This window comes from Diospyros lotus, chromosome 2 (assembly GCF_014633365.1).
Source record: "Diospyros lotus cultivar Yz01 chromosome 2, ASM1463336v1, whole genome shotgun sequence".
Classification (NCBI taxonomy): Eukaryota; Viridiplantae; Streptophyta; class Magnoliopsida; order Ericales; family Ebenaceae; genus Diospyros; species Diospyros lotus.
The window spans coordinates 44,379,928-44,394,615 of NC_068339.1; the positions used below are offsets into that span (position 1 = coordinate 44,379,928).

General features: G+C 33.0%; 2 protein-coding genes across 8 annotated transcripts in view; both read left to right on the forward strand.

Moving 5' to 3' along the window:
- The first annotated feature begins 7,355 nt into the window (after positions 1 to 7,355).
- Positions 7,356 to 9,738, forward strand: LOC127794115 (inorganic pyrophosphatase 2-like). The gene is made up of 4 exons (XM_052325016.1): positions 7,356 to 7,729; positions 8,149 to 8,270; positions 8,385 to 8,586; positions 8,978 to 9,738. The coding sequence occupies exons 1-4, from the start codon at positions 7,592 to 7,594 to the stop codon at positions 9,335 to 9,337; spliced, it is 822 nt and encodes a 273-aa protein (XP_052180976.1). The 5' UTR covers positions 7,356 to 7,591; the 3' UTR covers positions 9,338 to 9,738.
- Positions 9,739 to 14,237: 4,499 nt separating this feature from the next.
- Positions 14,238 to 14,688, forward strand: part of LOC127794345 (pre-rRNA-processing protein las1-like) — a 49,549-nt gene continuing 49,098 nt past the window's right edge. For 5 of the 7 annotated variants that reach the window (XM_052325364.1, XM_052325362.1, XM_052325363.1 and 2 more), the window contains exon 1: positions 14,255 to 14,594. The gene's annotated coding sequence lies outside the window, so the exon portion shown is untranslated. Of the gene's footprint in view, positions 14,595 to 14,688 lie in introns of all 7 variants that reach the window. The other 2 variants (XM_052325366.1, XM_052325365.1) reach the window with 2 other exon arrangements.

A 14,688-nucleotide genomic window follows, 5' to 3' on the forward strand; every position in this document is an offset into this window, starting at 1 on the left:
CAAATTTGATTGAGTTTCAAGTGAATCAAACCAAATTCAAGCGTTATCCGACAATATCAACTAGCTTCGTGAGCCTTATTTCTAGCAAAGTCCACCAAATCTAGCTATCATTCCGCCCATCTCCACTAGATTGATTGCATTCTAGCAACATCGACCAACTTTGACCTTTGGGTTCGATGAACTCCTCGAAGCAATGGCAACCTCTAGTTTTGGCAAACTCCTAGAACTAGTTCCAACCTCTAGTTCTAGCGAGCTCCTTTAGTTCCATTATTTTATATATACAAAGGATATCCCTTTATCTTATACATTTTTATTATTTAATTTAATTCCTCTTATCGAATTTAAAATCAATAACTATAATTTGAATGATTGTAAGTAGAACATGAATCTATTATTTTATGTTAGTTTAGATTTAATTCTTAAAGAAAAATGTTAATAATGCCCATTGATACTAAAAAATAATGTAGATTTTTTTTTTTTAAACGTAAAGATAGTTTTGATTTGAGCCATACTCGATCATTTGATATAATCTTTGACAATAAAGTCAATCTTAGTGTTCGAGATAGAGTCTAATAATTAATACACGCTAATGCATAATAATGACGTGCCAATCTCTTGAAATTCATGCTTTTTATATGGACGTGTTGCAAGGCATGGGAGACTCGTGATTATATTTTGTGGATAGTCAAATCACACTTTATGAGTCAGTCTAAATAGACAAATATTTGGTTGTTTATCAAGTTAGGTATGATGGAGTGGGACGAGTCAAATTGGATCATACCATAATTCGAACACCTCAAGACACGTGTCGATATCTTAAAATGAATGGTATTTTCATAACTCTTTTTAGGACCAAAATATCACCAATGATTCTAGAGGATTCGAAATATATATATATATATATAACTTTTTCTTTTATGACGGTATACATGGAATGATAATTGTCAAATACATTATTGACAATTAGACTCCCCACCTTCTAAGCATGAAATGGAAGGGTAGGCTAATTCAACTTTGGATAAAGATCACATAAACTATGGTTTATTCAATTCTTTGGGTTTTAATATAAATAGATGTGACTAGTTGATTAAAGTCTTTGGTTAGTCAATGCCTAATTCAAATCAATTCAAAGACATATATATATATATATATATTACATTAAAAAATATTATATGTACATATTAGATTTTTTTTTTTGTTTACTAATAAGTTAATTAAATATAAAATTGACTTGAAATTATCTTAGGCCAAATCTATATTTTTATTTTTGTATTTTTATATTTTTTTCATGTGATTATTCAAACTTTTGGTTATTTCAATTACACTTATATACCTGCATTTTAAAATTAATTTAATTATTATACTTTGACTATTTTTGTTTATGTCAACCTAAACTTTTTGTTATTTTAAATACACTTATGTATCTGTATTTTTGAATTAATTTAATTTATATATTTTGACATGTAAAAAATATGATTAAATTAACTAAAAAATATAGGGGTATAATCAAAATAACAAAAAGTTTGAGTTGCCATGTAAAAAGAAAAAACATCAAAATACAATGACTAATTTGACTCGAAAATATAGATCAAATAATATAATTAAAATAATAAAAAAATCAGAGGATCACACAAAAAAAATTGTGAATATACAAGGACAAGAATATAAATTTTACCATTATCTTATTAGGGAATTCAAATAGATTATAAAATATTATATTATTATTTGTTTTCCTTATTAAATTTGTGAATAGTACAACATGAAATATTATTTTATGCAACAAAAACCGACATTTCAAACTTTAAGGTTAAATTTAGTGTCTAATAGTTGATTAGATAATTATGGGTAATGTAGCCCAACAGTGTAAGAGTAATTGTAATATTTATATTATCATACAAGTAAATATTATTTTTTTACACTCTTTATATATTCGTTAATAAGATTTGAACTTATAATCTCTGAACAAAAATTAATTTCTTAAATAATTTTATCATTATATCAAATCTCTTTATATTTAAAAACTTATCTAAAAAAATAAATTATTACCATTTGACGTGTCATAAGTCGGGAGACTGAGTGAAGGTCGGGAGACCTATACTGGTAGACTATTTTTGTCTCTAGATACTGTAAGCTGCCACATAAATTTTCCCTTAATCGGGAAGGGATCATGAATAAAGTTCAAACAAGATAATTCTGACGTCTAAAAATTCTTTCAATAGTTTTATAAAAATTATAAATATTATCTATACGAACCTTAATTCTAGTGGATTTCAAAATATTAGAATAAACATTATTCGTAAGAATTATAATCCTAGTATATTTAGAAATTTTCATACTCCTTTATAGATAGATGAACCATCATTCCAAAAAATGCATGCCTCTAATAATAATTTTAATATGACATTCAAGTATTTAGTGTCTAACTTAAATATCGAAATGTTTGCACGTAAATTGTTTTGTCTCATTATTTGATCGTCCATTTTCTTATAAAGTTCAAGTAACTTAAAAGATAATATTTTTAATTAATAAATCTATTATTGCATTCGAGTGACAACACAACCAAATGTTACCCGATAAACTTTTATTCAAAATTTTGAATTTTATTTACTCGTACTTAATACCAACCACTTTGTAATTAATAAAATTGAGATGCTTATTGATGTATGGATGGGACAGAGATGGGTTCTGTTTTTACATTGAGAGAAGAACGTGGCACCATTCAAATAAGTATTAGATTCCCAATTAATTCAAATATATATAAGCACTAAACTCCAGCTTCGATCAAATTTGGGTTGTGGGCCTTCAGGCCCATTAAAGCCCAAAGTACTAGGGCTCCATCTGATTACCGCCGTCCTCCATGAAATTCTCTCGAAGTTAGAATTTATTTATAAGTTATGATGATTGAGCCCAAGATACAATTCACATGAAAGTGCTGTGGATTGGGCCCACATATTTTGGGTCAATCCAGATTCCGGTCCAATCAATTTTGTTTTGTGGGCCTTGTGGCCCATTAAGCTTCTTGAGGTAGGGCTTCAATAAAATATAAAATAAAAAGCAAAATATGCTTAAAAGAACATGTTTGACTTAGCTTTAATAACTGTATAGTTTAACTATATTTTTAAAAAAGTAATTATAATAAAAGGTTAAAATATAATATTAAAAGCTGATTTTAATATTTAAATATTTTTTAAAAAAATAGTATAAATAAAAAAAAGATGAATTCAAATAAAGGCTCATTTTAAAGGGATAATACTCTATTTTTACCGATTCTACTCAAAATACTTGTTATTTGTCTATGAAAAGGGAATATAACATTATGATTATTTTTAAATTCATCGCATGCCAAGTGTCCTATCAATCATAATGTGTCATGTGTCTCGTTCACTATAATTTGACACGACTCATTCGCTCTTTTATTATTCGAAAAAGTAAATAATATCTAATATATCCTATTTCATATTTTGAAAATTCGAGGAGACGATTGGACCACGCATGGGTGTATTTAGCCCATAGGTAGGAGGGTTCCAATTTTTTTAAAAATAAATTTTTTAACTTAAAAAAATAATAAATTTTTACCAAGCATCCCACCTCACGATCTCGACCCCAACCCCAAATCTATTGCCTCCTCTTTGTTGCTGATCCTTTTCTTTTAAATAACCTAACAATTTGGCCTTACTTTTAAGAAGGCAGGAGGAAAACCAAACCCAAGTGATAATAGCAAGCTACTAGGGTTTGAAATTTTTTTTTGACGCTCCCCCAATTAAAAAATCTTACATTTGCTCTTGATACCACGAATCTCATTCGGGATTTAAGATAATGATCGTCTTTAAGAATTTCGCTCGATTATTGAACGTTAAAAGGTAAAATTTTAATAGATAGCACTCTAATATTTTGATCTGCACAAACTCTTTAATATTTATTATAACTCTTTTTTGAATACTAACTTTTAATCATTTGAAAGCATAACCACAGAGAAAAACCCTGCATTTATAGGATTTTGGAGGCCTTGGCATATTCTCCCTAACAACATAAATGGGGAGAGAATAATTTATTGTCACCCCTAAGGAACCTTCTGGTGCAGGGCACATGCCAGGCAGGCACACACTACATTAGGATACGCATTGCACGTGATAGATTGTCACACAAATAATTAAAATAAGTCATCCAATGAATTAGATAAGTTGGGTACGATGGCATGCCAGCATATATTATAATATTATGATAGGAATATGATGCATTGAACATGTGACATCTTACTCACTATTCATCTTGAATTCGCCCAAAAATCTCTTTTGTCTTATCTTTAGGGGCATAGCTGGCTGATAAAGAAGAGATTGTAAAAGTCATGTTGAAGGCTACCAGCGTGAGATCAATTCTTAGGGAGACAAAGCTTATTTTTGGGAGTGGTCCTTAGTAAGGTACTAGTGGATATAGTTTAAAAAAAAAAAAACATAACCAGTCAGACACATTCTTGATTTACTTGTCTCGTGATGATCTTGGGGCAAGTTCAGCGAGGGACGCAAGTGATAGCGCGTAATCTAAAAAAAATCTCTTCTGTCTTGCGTGGCTTGTATTATATTATTGTATTCAAAGCCACCCAACCACTAAAGTTTTATATTTTATGTAACACTTAAAATTAAGGGTAAAATATTGGCTAAATCTATATATTTTTTCTTATATTTTTATATTTTTTGATATAATTATTTAAATTTTTCGTTCTTTCGATTATACTCATAAATTTATATTTACAAATCAATTTAACTTTTATATTTTTGACTTTCTTTCAATGTAATAAGTAAATTTTTTCATTATTTTGATTACACTCATGGGTCTACATTTTTGAGTCAGTTTAACTCCTATATTTTGATGTTAATAAATTGTGACGTTTATTTTTGTCATCTCATTATATATATATTTTTTCACATAAAAGTACAGTAGTTAAATTGAGTGAAAAATATAATTTTTTTCACATGAAAGTATAAAGGTTAGATTAATTTAAAAACGCAAGCGTTGTAATCGAAACAATGAGAAGTTTGGATTGTCACATGAAAAAATGTCAAAGTATAAAGAGTTAAATTAACTCAAAAATTAAATTTAAGGGTGTAATTGAAATAACGAAATGTTCAAATTACTATATATAAAAAAAAGTGAAAGCACGGAGGAAAAATATTCTCAAATTTTATAATGATTAATTGTTGCACTACGTTTGTTGTTATTTTTGAAGTATTATAATAATATTTTTATTTTGTAAAAAGTAAATAATTCCCACATGTGACAGAAGGTATTTTCGATCACATTGGGAAGCTTTGAGAATATATTCTTATTTAGTTTGGAGGGAGGTCTAATTATACAAAGTACATAACTTGGTAATAATATTGTTTTCATTGTAATAATTTTGAAAGGTTTTTATAATTTAAATTTTCTCCACATCAATTAAATTTTAATTAAGTCAAATTAGATTAATTAAATTCTGATTAAGATAGAATTAAAAGAAAAAATCATTTTTTTTATAAAAAAAAACACTTTATTAGGGATTGGATATGATAGATTGTTAAACGTGAGAGAGTAAAAATTATGTATTCCACTTTGTAATTTGAGATTAAGATTTAAAACCTAAAAAGAAGAAATGGTGAATTCAGAGTTTAGTTCTTTGTCTTGTAAGAGACTAATTCAATGAAAAATATGTTAAAAACCCGATTCACAGTTTAAACTTTAAATATGTTTTTATTAATTTAAAAATGATTTAGATGTTGTTGTAAGTAGTAACGTGTCTCAATTCTTTGAGGGATATAAATACTAGGTGACCCTTTACCTTTCGGATCTTTTTGGAAAACTTAAAAGACTATTTCGCACACACCTATTTTGAAGAGTCATTACTCTTCTGAATGCACCATTGCACCGTACCGTATAAGCATAACTTTTTTGCACCATAACCATATTCAACTTAGACATTAGATGCCTTGCGCATGAGAGATCTCCACATACCTTTTGACTATCTCCGGCCTTACAGATTGAAAGATCCGAAGCTCCCCAAAGACCTCTGTAAGAAAGATCATTCTGTAGTTCCCTCAGAAGACTCTTCCATAGCTGTAGGCATCCCGAATACTTTCCAAAGCCACCATTTTGTAAGACCTTTCCAAATGACTTTTTCCCAACAAACCTTGGTCTTTTGCTTGGCTCTATCGATTTGTTGTTGAGTTTTTCTTAAACAGATAAATTTTTGTTGAGAAATCTCTCTTGTGAAAACAATCACACAGTCACACAGCCAAGACCAAGAGAAGTACCAAGATCCATAAGTAATCGAACTAAACGAAAGAAAACAAAGAACACAACGCACATACGTGTTTGGATTCAAAAGAGTCTTACTCACGGTAGAGATTCCGCCTCTAATTAATCTACTAAAATAATAATTAAGGGATTTACATAATACATACCCAAGAACATCACAACTATCGCAAATTAGAAACCAAAACAAAAAAAAGGCAAAATATACAGAGTACAATGCTCAAAACTCGAGCAACCCATGCACTCATACCTCACCAATCTCTTCCTCAAATCACCCAAGCGATTATGCACTTACTATGATTCGAGATCGAAAATACCTTGCGTCTTCTTTTTCTTTCTTGGATCATCGAGCATCTTCGAGCTCTTCGCGAGCTTCTCTATTCTGCCCTCTCTCTCTATGTGCGTTTTTGTTGTCTGATTAGGGTTTCTTTTCTAACTGTTGCACACTAATTTTCCTCAAATACCAACCTTTATATACATGAGTCAAAGGACATGAATGAGAATAACAAGAAATGAAGCAAGACATGGACTTGGGTTTTAAATAAGCAAGCCGCAACCCAAATTATTTTGAATCATAAATATTAACAATTTTAATTGTGATATTACGACAAAAAAAAAAAGATGTGAAATTAATAAAAAAAAAATGCATATTATAACAAACTTTAAATCAATCTTAAAATATGGCGTTTCAAAAGGCCGCTGGCGTACCGGATTCGGTATATTCGGATCCAATTTCCAAATCGAGGGCAACGTGGGTGGGGTGGGTGCGTGGGGTTTGCAAAAGTGCTTTTCCTAGTTGTACCTGCGGCCGAGAATCCAATTCCGCCCACCGCTACGAATATTCTCTTATTATCATATATTCCCCCGTGTCGGGTCTCGCCCATCCGGACCGACGATCTCCTGACCAAACAAATCGGACGGCACTGGTCGCAGGGGCCATTATATTGATTTAGGACGAGAATCACGGGATCACAACAGTGGCAGAAAGGGCTGGAAGCCGGTGGCCATCTTGGCTTCAAAGACATGGCCACAAACGGAACCCTCAAGAATTCAAATAATATTCCAACGGAATATTCACCAATCCACAAGTGCAGTAGTAATCCTTCGAAACCACGCTCTTGTCTCTGCTATATATATGTTTCCACAACTCTCCGAGTGTTTCAAAACCCAGCAATCCGTTCTTCTTCTTCTTCTTCATCATCATCTTCTTCTTCTTCTTCTTCTTCCTCTCCCAGTTTTCCGGGAAAAAAGAAGGTAAAAGCCTGTTTGGTTAGATAGAAAAAGAAGCCCAGCATTTTATCTGAGAATGGCAGGAATAGTGGTGGTCTTCGACTTCGACAAGACGATCATCGAGTTGGACAGCGATAACTGGGTCGTCGACGAGTTGGGCGCCACCGACTTGTTCAACCAGCTCCTCCCCACCATGCCCTGGAACACCCTCATGGTCAGTATATATGTATATGTATATGCTTCCTTTCTTGTTTCATTTTCCTGTATCTTCTGTCTTGACGATGGTTTCATGTTTAGTCATGTCTCGTACGAGGTAACGTTGCACATGGGAAATCAATGCCATTTCCCCTGTAACCAGTGACTCCCTTGAAGGGGGCCGTGTGAAAAAGATGGTTCTGAGTTATAAATATAAAAAAATCATTTTTTCATGCTAATTGTCAAATAGTTGACCGCATCAATTTCTTCTCAAATGAGAAGAAAACAAACAGAAAATTCCGAATAGCTCTTCTGTTCTGTCCTTTTCCCCATTAGTTGGGAGGTTAGAAACGTTAGTTTTAAGATCTTTTTCAATTTCGATTTTGGGTTGAAAAACAGAGAATCATTGATTCATTGTTCTGTTGGATATATCTACAGGATAGGATGATGGGGGAGCTTCATTCCCAGGGGAAAACCATTGATGACATTGTGGAGGTTCTGAAACGGGTCCCAATCCATCCCCGGGTGGTGCCCGCCATTAAAGCAGCTCATGCTTTGGGGTATCCTCTCATCTCCCTCCAACTCATCCAACTTTCCCTTTTACATCTTTCCCTCTGTTTCCTAGCCCTTTCGGGGGGGAAATTCGCTTATGTTTTTGGATGGGTGCACTGCAGGTGTGATTTGAGGATTGTGAGTGATGCAAATCTCTTCTTCATCGAGACAATTCTGAAGCATCTTGGGCTGAGAGATTGTTTCTCTGAAATCAACACCAATCCGGGCTACGTGGATGAAGAAGGCAGGCTGAGGATCTTGCCTTACCATGATTTCCACTCTTCTGGCCATGGATGCAGCCGCTGCCCTCCAAACATGTGCAAGGTAATGTCATTTACTTGATCGTTCTTTCTGGGTGTGCAATTTCAGTTTGTGTGATTATGGGAAGGAATTCTCGGGAAAAACCCAGAATTGTGTCGAAAGTAACAGCCTCTGTCGAATCGAATGTCATGAAAAGATAAGGTCTAGATTTTTCTAGATCCTCGTACCATGAAACTTGTTTCCCTTATTAGGAAATTCTAAAACAAAACAAGAAATCTGTTATGTGGTTAGCATGGCTTTTGGTATAAGTTGTAACGTTGGAAAGTTTGGTGAGAAAACATAATCATATTAATATAGAAAGAGATTGATATCTGGACATGAATTGCATTAATGGATAGATACATGGGGATGGGGCCATTGTCCACAGCTTGCTAAGGCTTGATGTTCTTCTCAGGGCCTGATAATAGAGAGGATTCAAGCTTCTCTAGCCGCGGAAGGGAAAAAGAGGCGATTCATCTATCTTGGAGATGGAAGCGGCGACTTTTGCCCGACCTTGAAGCTCAGAGAGGGCGACCACATGATGCCGAGGAAGCACTACCCGGTCTGGGACTTGATATGCAAGAACCGGGCTCTTGTCAAAGCCGAGCTTCATGAGTGGAGCAACGGGGAGGAGCTGGAGCGAGTCTTGCTGCAACTCATCAACGCGATCTCCATGGAGGAGAGCAACAAGTTGTTCTCAGTCGACTGCAAGTTGGAGACGGTTCCTATGGCTGCCCGCGAGGCCTTGCCTCAGGCTCTTTCGGTCCCTCATTAGTGGGGGGGACATCGCGATGGCAATACCTGACGACGATGATGTAAAAGCTTATGAATTCACAGTTTTTCCTCCATTTGCTTCTCTGCTTGCTAATGTGCAACCTCTTTACTGATCAAGAATAGATCAGCGTAGAATGAGATACATATACAATCACAAGCTTTACCTTATCTTTGAATGGATCGATGACTAGTTCTGAACTTTTTGTGGCTTTGAATGGATCACATCCTTGCTAGTTTTGCAGAAATGGGCATCCTACTGTACAAGACGACTCGTTTTGTAAGGATCGAAAATGTCACTTTTACATGAAAGTATTTTGGTTATCGTAATGAATACGTGACAATATATGATTGATTTAAGATAGTAAGTGATGGACAAACACGTAACTTTTGAAACTTTGGAGGTATCATTGTGAGTGCCATTTGTTTTTAGGGGGCTAGTATTTTTCGAGTGCCGGGAAGTTGGGGTATTAAAGATCACTACAAGATTGTGAATAGCCAGCATTCTAATTGAAGAATAGATCATTGTAAAAAAAACATGTCTTTGGCACACAAGGCTCCCTATTTTTTGAGGGCCAGAAAGGGTCATTTTTTGTACACAGCCTTACTCTTGCATTTTTTGGAATGAGATTGTTTCCCTAACTTCTTGTTGGAAAGAAATTTCTCGCTTTGGCAAGAAAGCAATTTATATGTACAATATAGAAAATGCACACAAGAGGATCATCAAATGCAGAATCATTGATTAATCTTCTAAGTGAATGGTTCACTCACTATCTTTACAAACCGACGTTCAAAAAGGTGACATGAAAAGCATCATCTTAAACATCATGTGAACGGAAGATCTACAAAACAAGAGGTTAGTGTAATATAATCGAAAAATAGAATCAAACGAAAAATACACAAAATATTAAAAAACTCCCTCTAGTAGTCACCATTAATGCATTCAAGGCTTAGATTTAGGCAACAATCACCACTTGGGCAACTCCAAGAATAAAGTCACCAAGCACTAACGAAAACCCAGCCCCAAACTGTCCAAATCGCCCTTCTCTCTCGGCCAAAAATGAAAAACCTCTTGCCAACGGAAAACTTTACACGAAGTAGAGTCCACAAAGGAATAAGAATCACGAAGATAGAGCAAGAAGCAAGAATCATATCAATCGTAAAAGCTTACCTCCCAAAGGTCGAACATACCAAATATATAGAAGAAGAAAAAATAAAGAGGCACGGTTCAAGATTGACAAGGAGATCACCACACGAATCAGTAAAGAAGCAAATCAACGAGATGTTGCACAAAGCAGCAAGGAAAGTTGATGGATAAGGAAGGGACATTGGTGTTGACAAGGAAAAAGAGGGGGGAGAGACTTAAGTCTCCAAACAAGGTTTATATATGAGGTAGCTAGGACATCCAACAAATGGGCCATCACAATAAATGGGCTTACACAAAGCAAATGGGCTAGGCTTCTCCATCTTGAGCAAATGGGCTAAGACCCATTTCTCCCCCAAAGAGATGGTAAATGGACTTATGGCCCGACTTTTAATCGGGCTGCTAATAAAAAGTGATATTTGGGTTATACTTCAATCACGGGCCGAGATCTTTGAATATTATACTCGCCCAAAACATCGTCACCGTCTTGAGCCTTATTCGGAAACACAACCTAACACCTTACTATGATGGATCATCTATGTCTACCATTTATTAGAAATAACAGGAAATTTTGAGTACACCTTCAATAATTAAGTGACATACATAGTTTTCAGTTTGTCAGCACTCAGTGTGCCGGCAGTCCTACGGGGAATCCCAGAAGAAATAAAATTTTAGGGGCTTTGAAGGAAAAAGAAGCCAAACATCTCTCAGACAATTGTTCTATATCCTTTTGTTTACAATTGATCCGTTATTCAATAGGAAATATAGGAGGAAGAACTTGTTTGATTACAGGTTCCTTTCTACATCTTTTCTACATGAAAATGCACTGTCCCATAAAACAGCCTTCTCAAATTCTTGTAATTTTCTAAGATATGCCAACAAATAACATATTTGAAGAAAAAAATATAATGATTCTCATTTTCCTATATATTATAATTATTTATTTATCAATTTATATTTAGGTTCTATATTACCACATTTATTAAAGAGCCGATATATCCATTTCTGGATAACTAAACATAAATTTGTCTCCAATAGATATATGAAGGGCAATAAAAGATCAACAATTAATACCATTTCATAAAACAAATCCAAGGCCTTATGCTTGAATTTTGGGCAACAGTTGCAAAGATATACATCATATTCACATGCACTGTTTGTGTCTAATTTGCTTAATTTAAACTGTTTTTCAATAGCACATTAACCAAGAGACCCTCTGGACTAACTCATCAGTAAAGCATATATGATCAGTAACATCACTTTCCAATGGCAGTTGATCTGGAGTTTGGAAGCTCTAACATTAAAGAGTACGAGAAACATTGGAATGTTAACAATTACAGTCGTTTTAGTTTTCTTTTCCAATGCATTGATAGACAGACTTAGAGACCAATTCATCAAAAGCACGACAATTACCTCATGATTGCCATGCAATACAGCATGACCAGCATCTCCTCAGAGCCCAAAGCATCTTTCCTGATGTCAACTATGGCATCAACGAAATCAGTTCACTACAAAGCAAACCATCACATGCTCAAACGTTTATATTACCTAGATATTATGTTTTATCAGTGCGGTTTAGAATGGGAATCTGATACCTGAAATAAAGATCCTTTTGCTGAACCTCAATAAGTACAGCAGTGGAAGACACCCTCTGCTCCGCCATACCGTTATCTGGAGACCATAATGCGTCGTTCTGTAACTACTTTAGGGTTTCAAATAAAACTTTTCCTATAAACAACTGCAGGTTTTGCTATTTGGTGAGAGGACTTACTTTTCGAAGGGCAGAGGAAATGGGTTGTGGAAGAGAAGAGAGGAGAAGAGAAGAGAAGAGAAGAGAGATGCTTGGGAGATTTCCCATTCGACCCACGTCATACTTAGCTTAGCTAGGCTTTTTTTTTTTTTAAGAGTTTTTAAATTAGATAGTGTTTAAATTTTATAATAATGTTTAAATTAAATAATATTTAAATTAATAAGATATGTTTTTAAGTTATTAATTAAAAGTTATATGTTTGATTTATAAAAGCTAATAAGCTGTTAGAATTTTATAAAAATATTAAAATAAATATAATACTGAATAATATAAATAAAATTCAAAAAATACACATTTTTAATAAAAAATTTAAATTAATGTCCAATTGCTAAAATACTTACAATTATATGTTAATAAATTATAAATATATATATATATAAATTTTATATTTTATGTATAAATTTAAATTTAATTCATAAAAAATTTCAATATATATGTTAAGATATTATATAAAATTATTTATTTTTAAATTTTATCGATAGATATCAAGTATTTGTCATTTAAATAAATATTAATACTTAAATTTATATTTGTTTCGAATAGCTAGAAATTTGATATATATTATAAAATTACAAGATTATACGTGACATAATAATTGATAATCAAATAAATTTGATAATTACAAAATTCGAAATTAGATAAGACACAAATATAATTGAAATTCAATCATCTCATACACACACAAAAATGTTAGTAGAACAAAAATACAAAAAGTTATAAACAACAATGGATAGCGATGCGTTGTGCAACAATGAAAGGTTTTGGGCAGCGATGGCAATAATGACTGACAATGACAACCGTTTATGGAGGAGATCTGACAACGACAATAATAGATGAGACACAAATACTGTGAGAGAAAAAAATATGAAAGAAGAAAAAAATGAGAGTAAAAAATGTATAAGGATAGGAGGTGTAAATATTAAAATTGCCAAATGACAAAATCATTATTTCATTGATCAACTCAAAAAGCGCTTAGAAGCTTATTTGCAAAAGTTACTCAACGACAACTTCCCCTCAAATGCTAATATATTAGCTTATAAGCTTGTTTACAAAAATTATATTAGTATTTAAGTTATATAACTTTTAAACTATTAATAATTTCAAATAGATAAAAAAATAATTTATCAAAGCAAAGTTTAGAAACTCTACCATACCCAACCCAACGAATCAAAGAAACAAACAAGTATAATCATGCTATATATTGAAGGATAATTATATTTAATAATTATTCATGTTCAAAACATTATATTTAAATTAAATAAAATTAATTTATAATATAATAATATTACGAGTCATAATTGATGACGATAGATTAGTTATGTGACGCCTCTTTATTGGAGTAGATTTAAAAAAATTATGTATCATTGTATCATCTACTTAACACATCTTATAATAAAAATACAACACATGATTTTTTGACTCTTAATATTATATTTTATAATATTATAACATACTTTATTAAATATATAATAAAAAACAATTAATCTAAAACTAAATACAAACATTAAAACTCATCATATAATTTTATAATAAGCATATAACATTAAAAGCAAATAAAAAATAAATCAAAATTATCTTATTTTTATTTTATTATAATTCACCAATATCCTTACGCATGCACAGTATCAACTATCAAATAGCATGCTATATTTTATTTATTTTTTAACTTCACATCAAATTAATTACAAAAAATTAAAATTAAGACTAAAAACAAAAAAAATTAAATATATAAATCTTTACATATAATTCATATTATACCTAAAAAGTTGCTTAAGGGTTCCTTTGGCAATGCCGTTTAACCGCTTATAAGTTATTACTACAGCTTTTAAGCTATTAAGATTATTTTTTTATTTGTTTGAAATTATCAATTGCTTAAAACCTGTACAGCTTAAAGGAGCTGACTAATGAAATGACGATTTTACCCTCTGACAATTTCAATATTTACATTTCCTATCCCTATACATTCCCGACTCTCCTCTCCTCCTGCAGCATCCGTGCCTCGTCCATTACTGCCGTCGCCGGCCATCGCCGCCCAAAACCCTTCATCGCTGCCCAGCGCCGCCCATCGCTGCCCAGAGCTTTTTGTATTTTTGTTCTACTATCTCTCTGACCGTCCCCCCTGCCGCCCGGTTGCTGGTGCTCAGTGCTCATTGCCGCCGTCGATTCACAACTCCGATTGCTCGGTGCCGCCGTCGATTCACAAACGCAAACTGGGCTGAGGTGCCGTCGATCACAAACAGGAATCGACGTTTCCGTGCTCGGCGCCGCCGTTTTCGTGCAACACGAATAGTCGATTCAGCGTAAAGGGTATGATTTCTTTTGTTTTTCTTCTTTTTTCTGTTTCTTGGTCTTATTTGTGGTGATTCTCGTATTGCTTCGTTTTGACTTGAAAGGGTCTGAT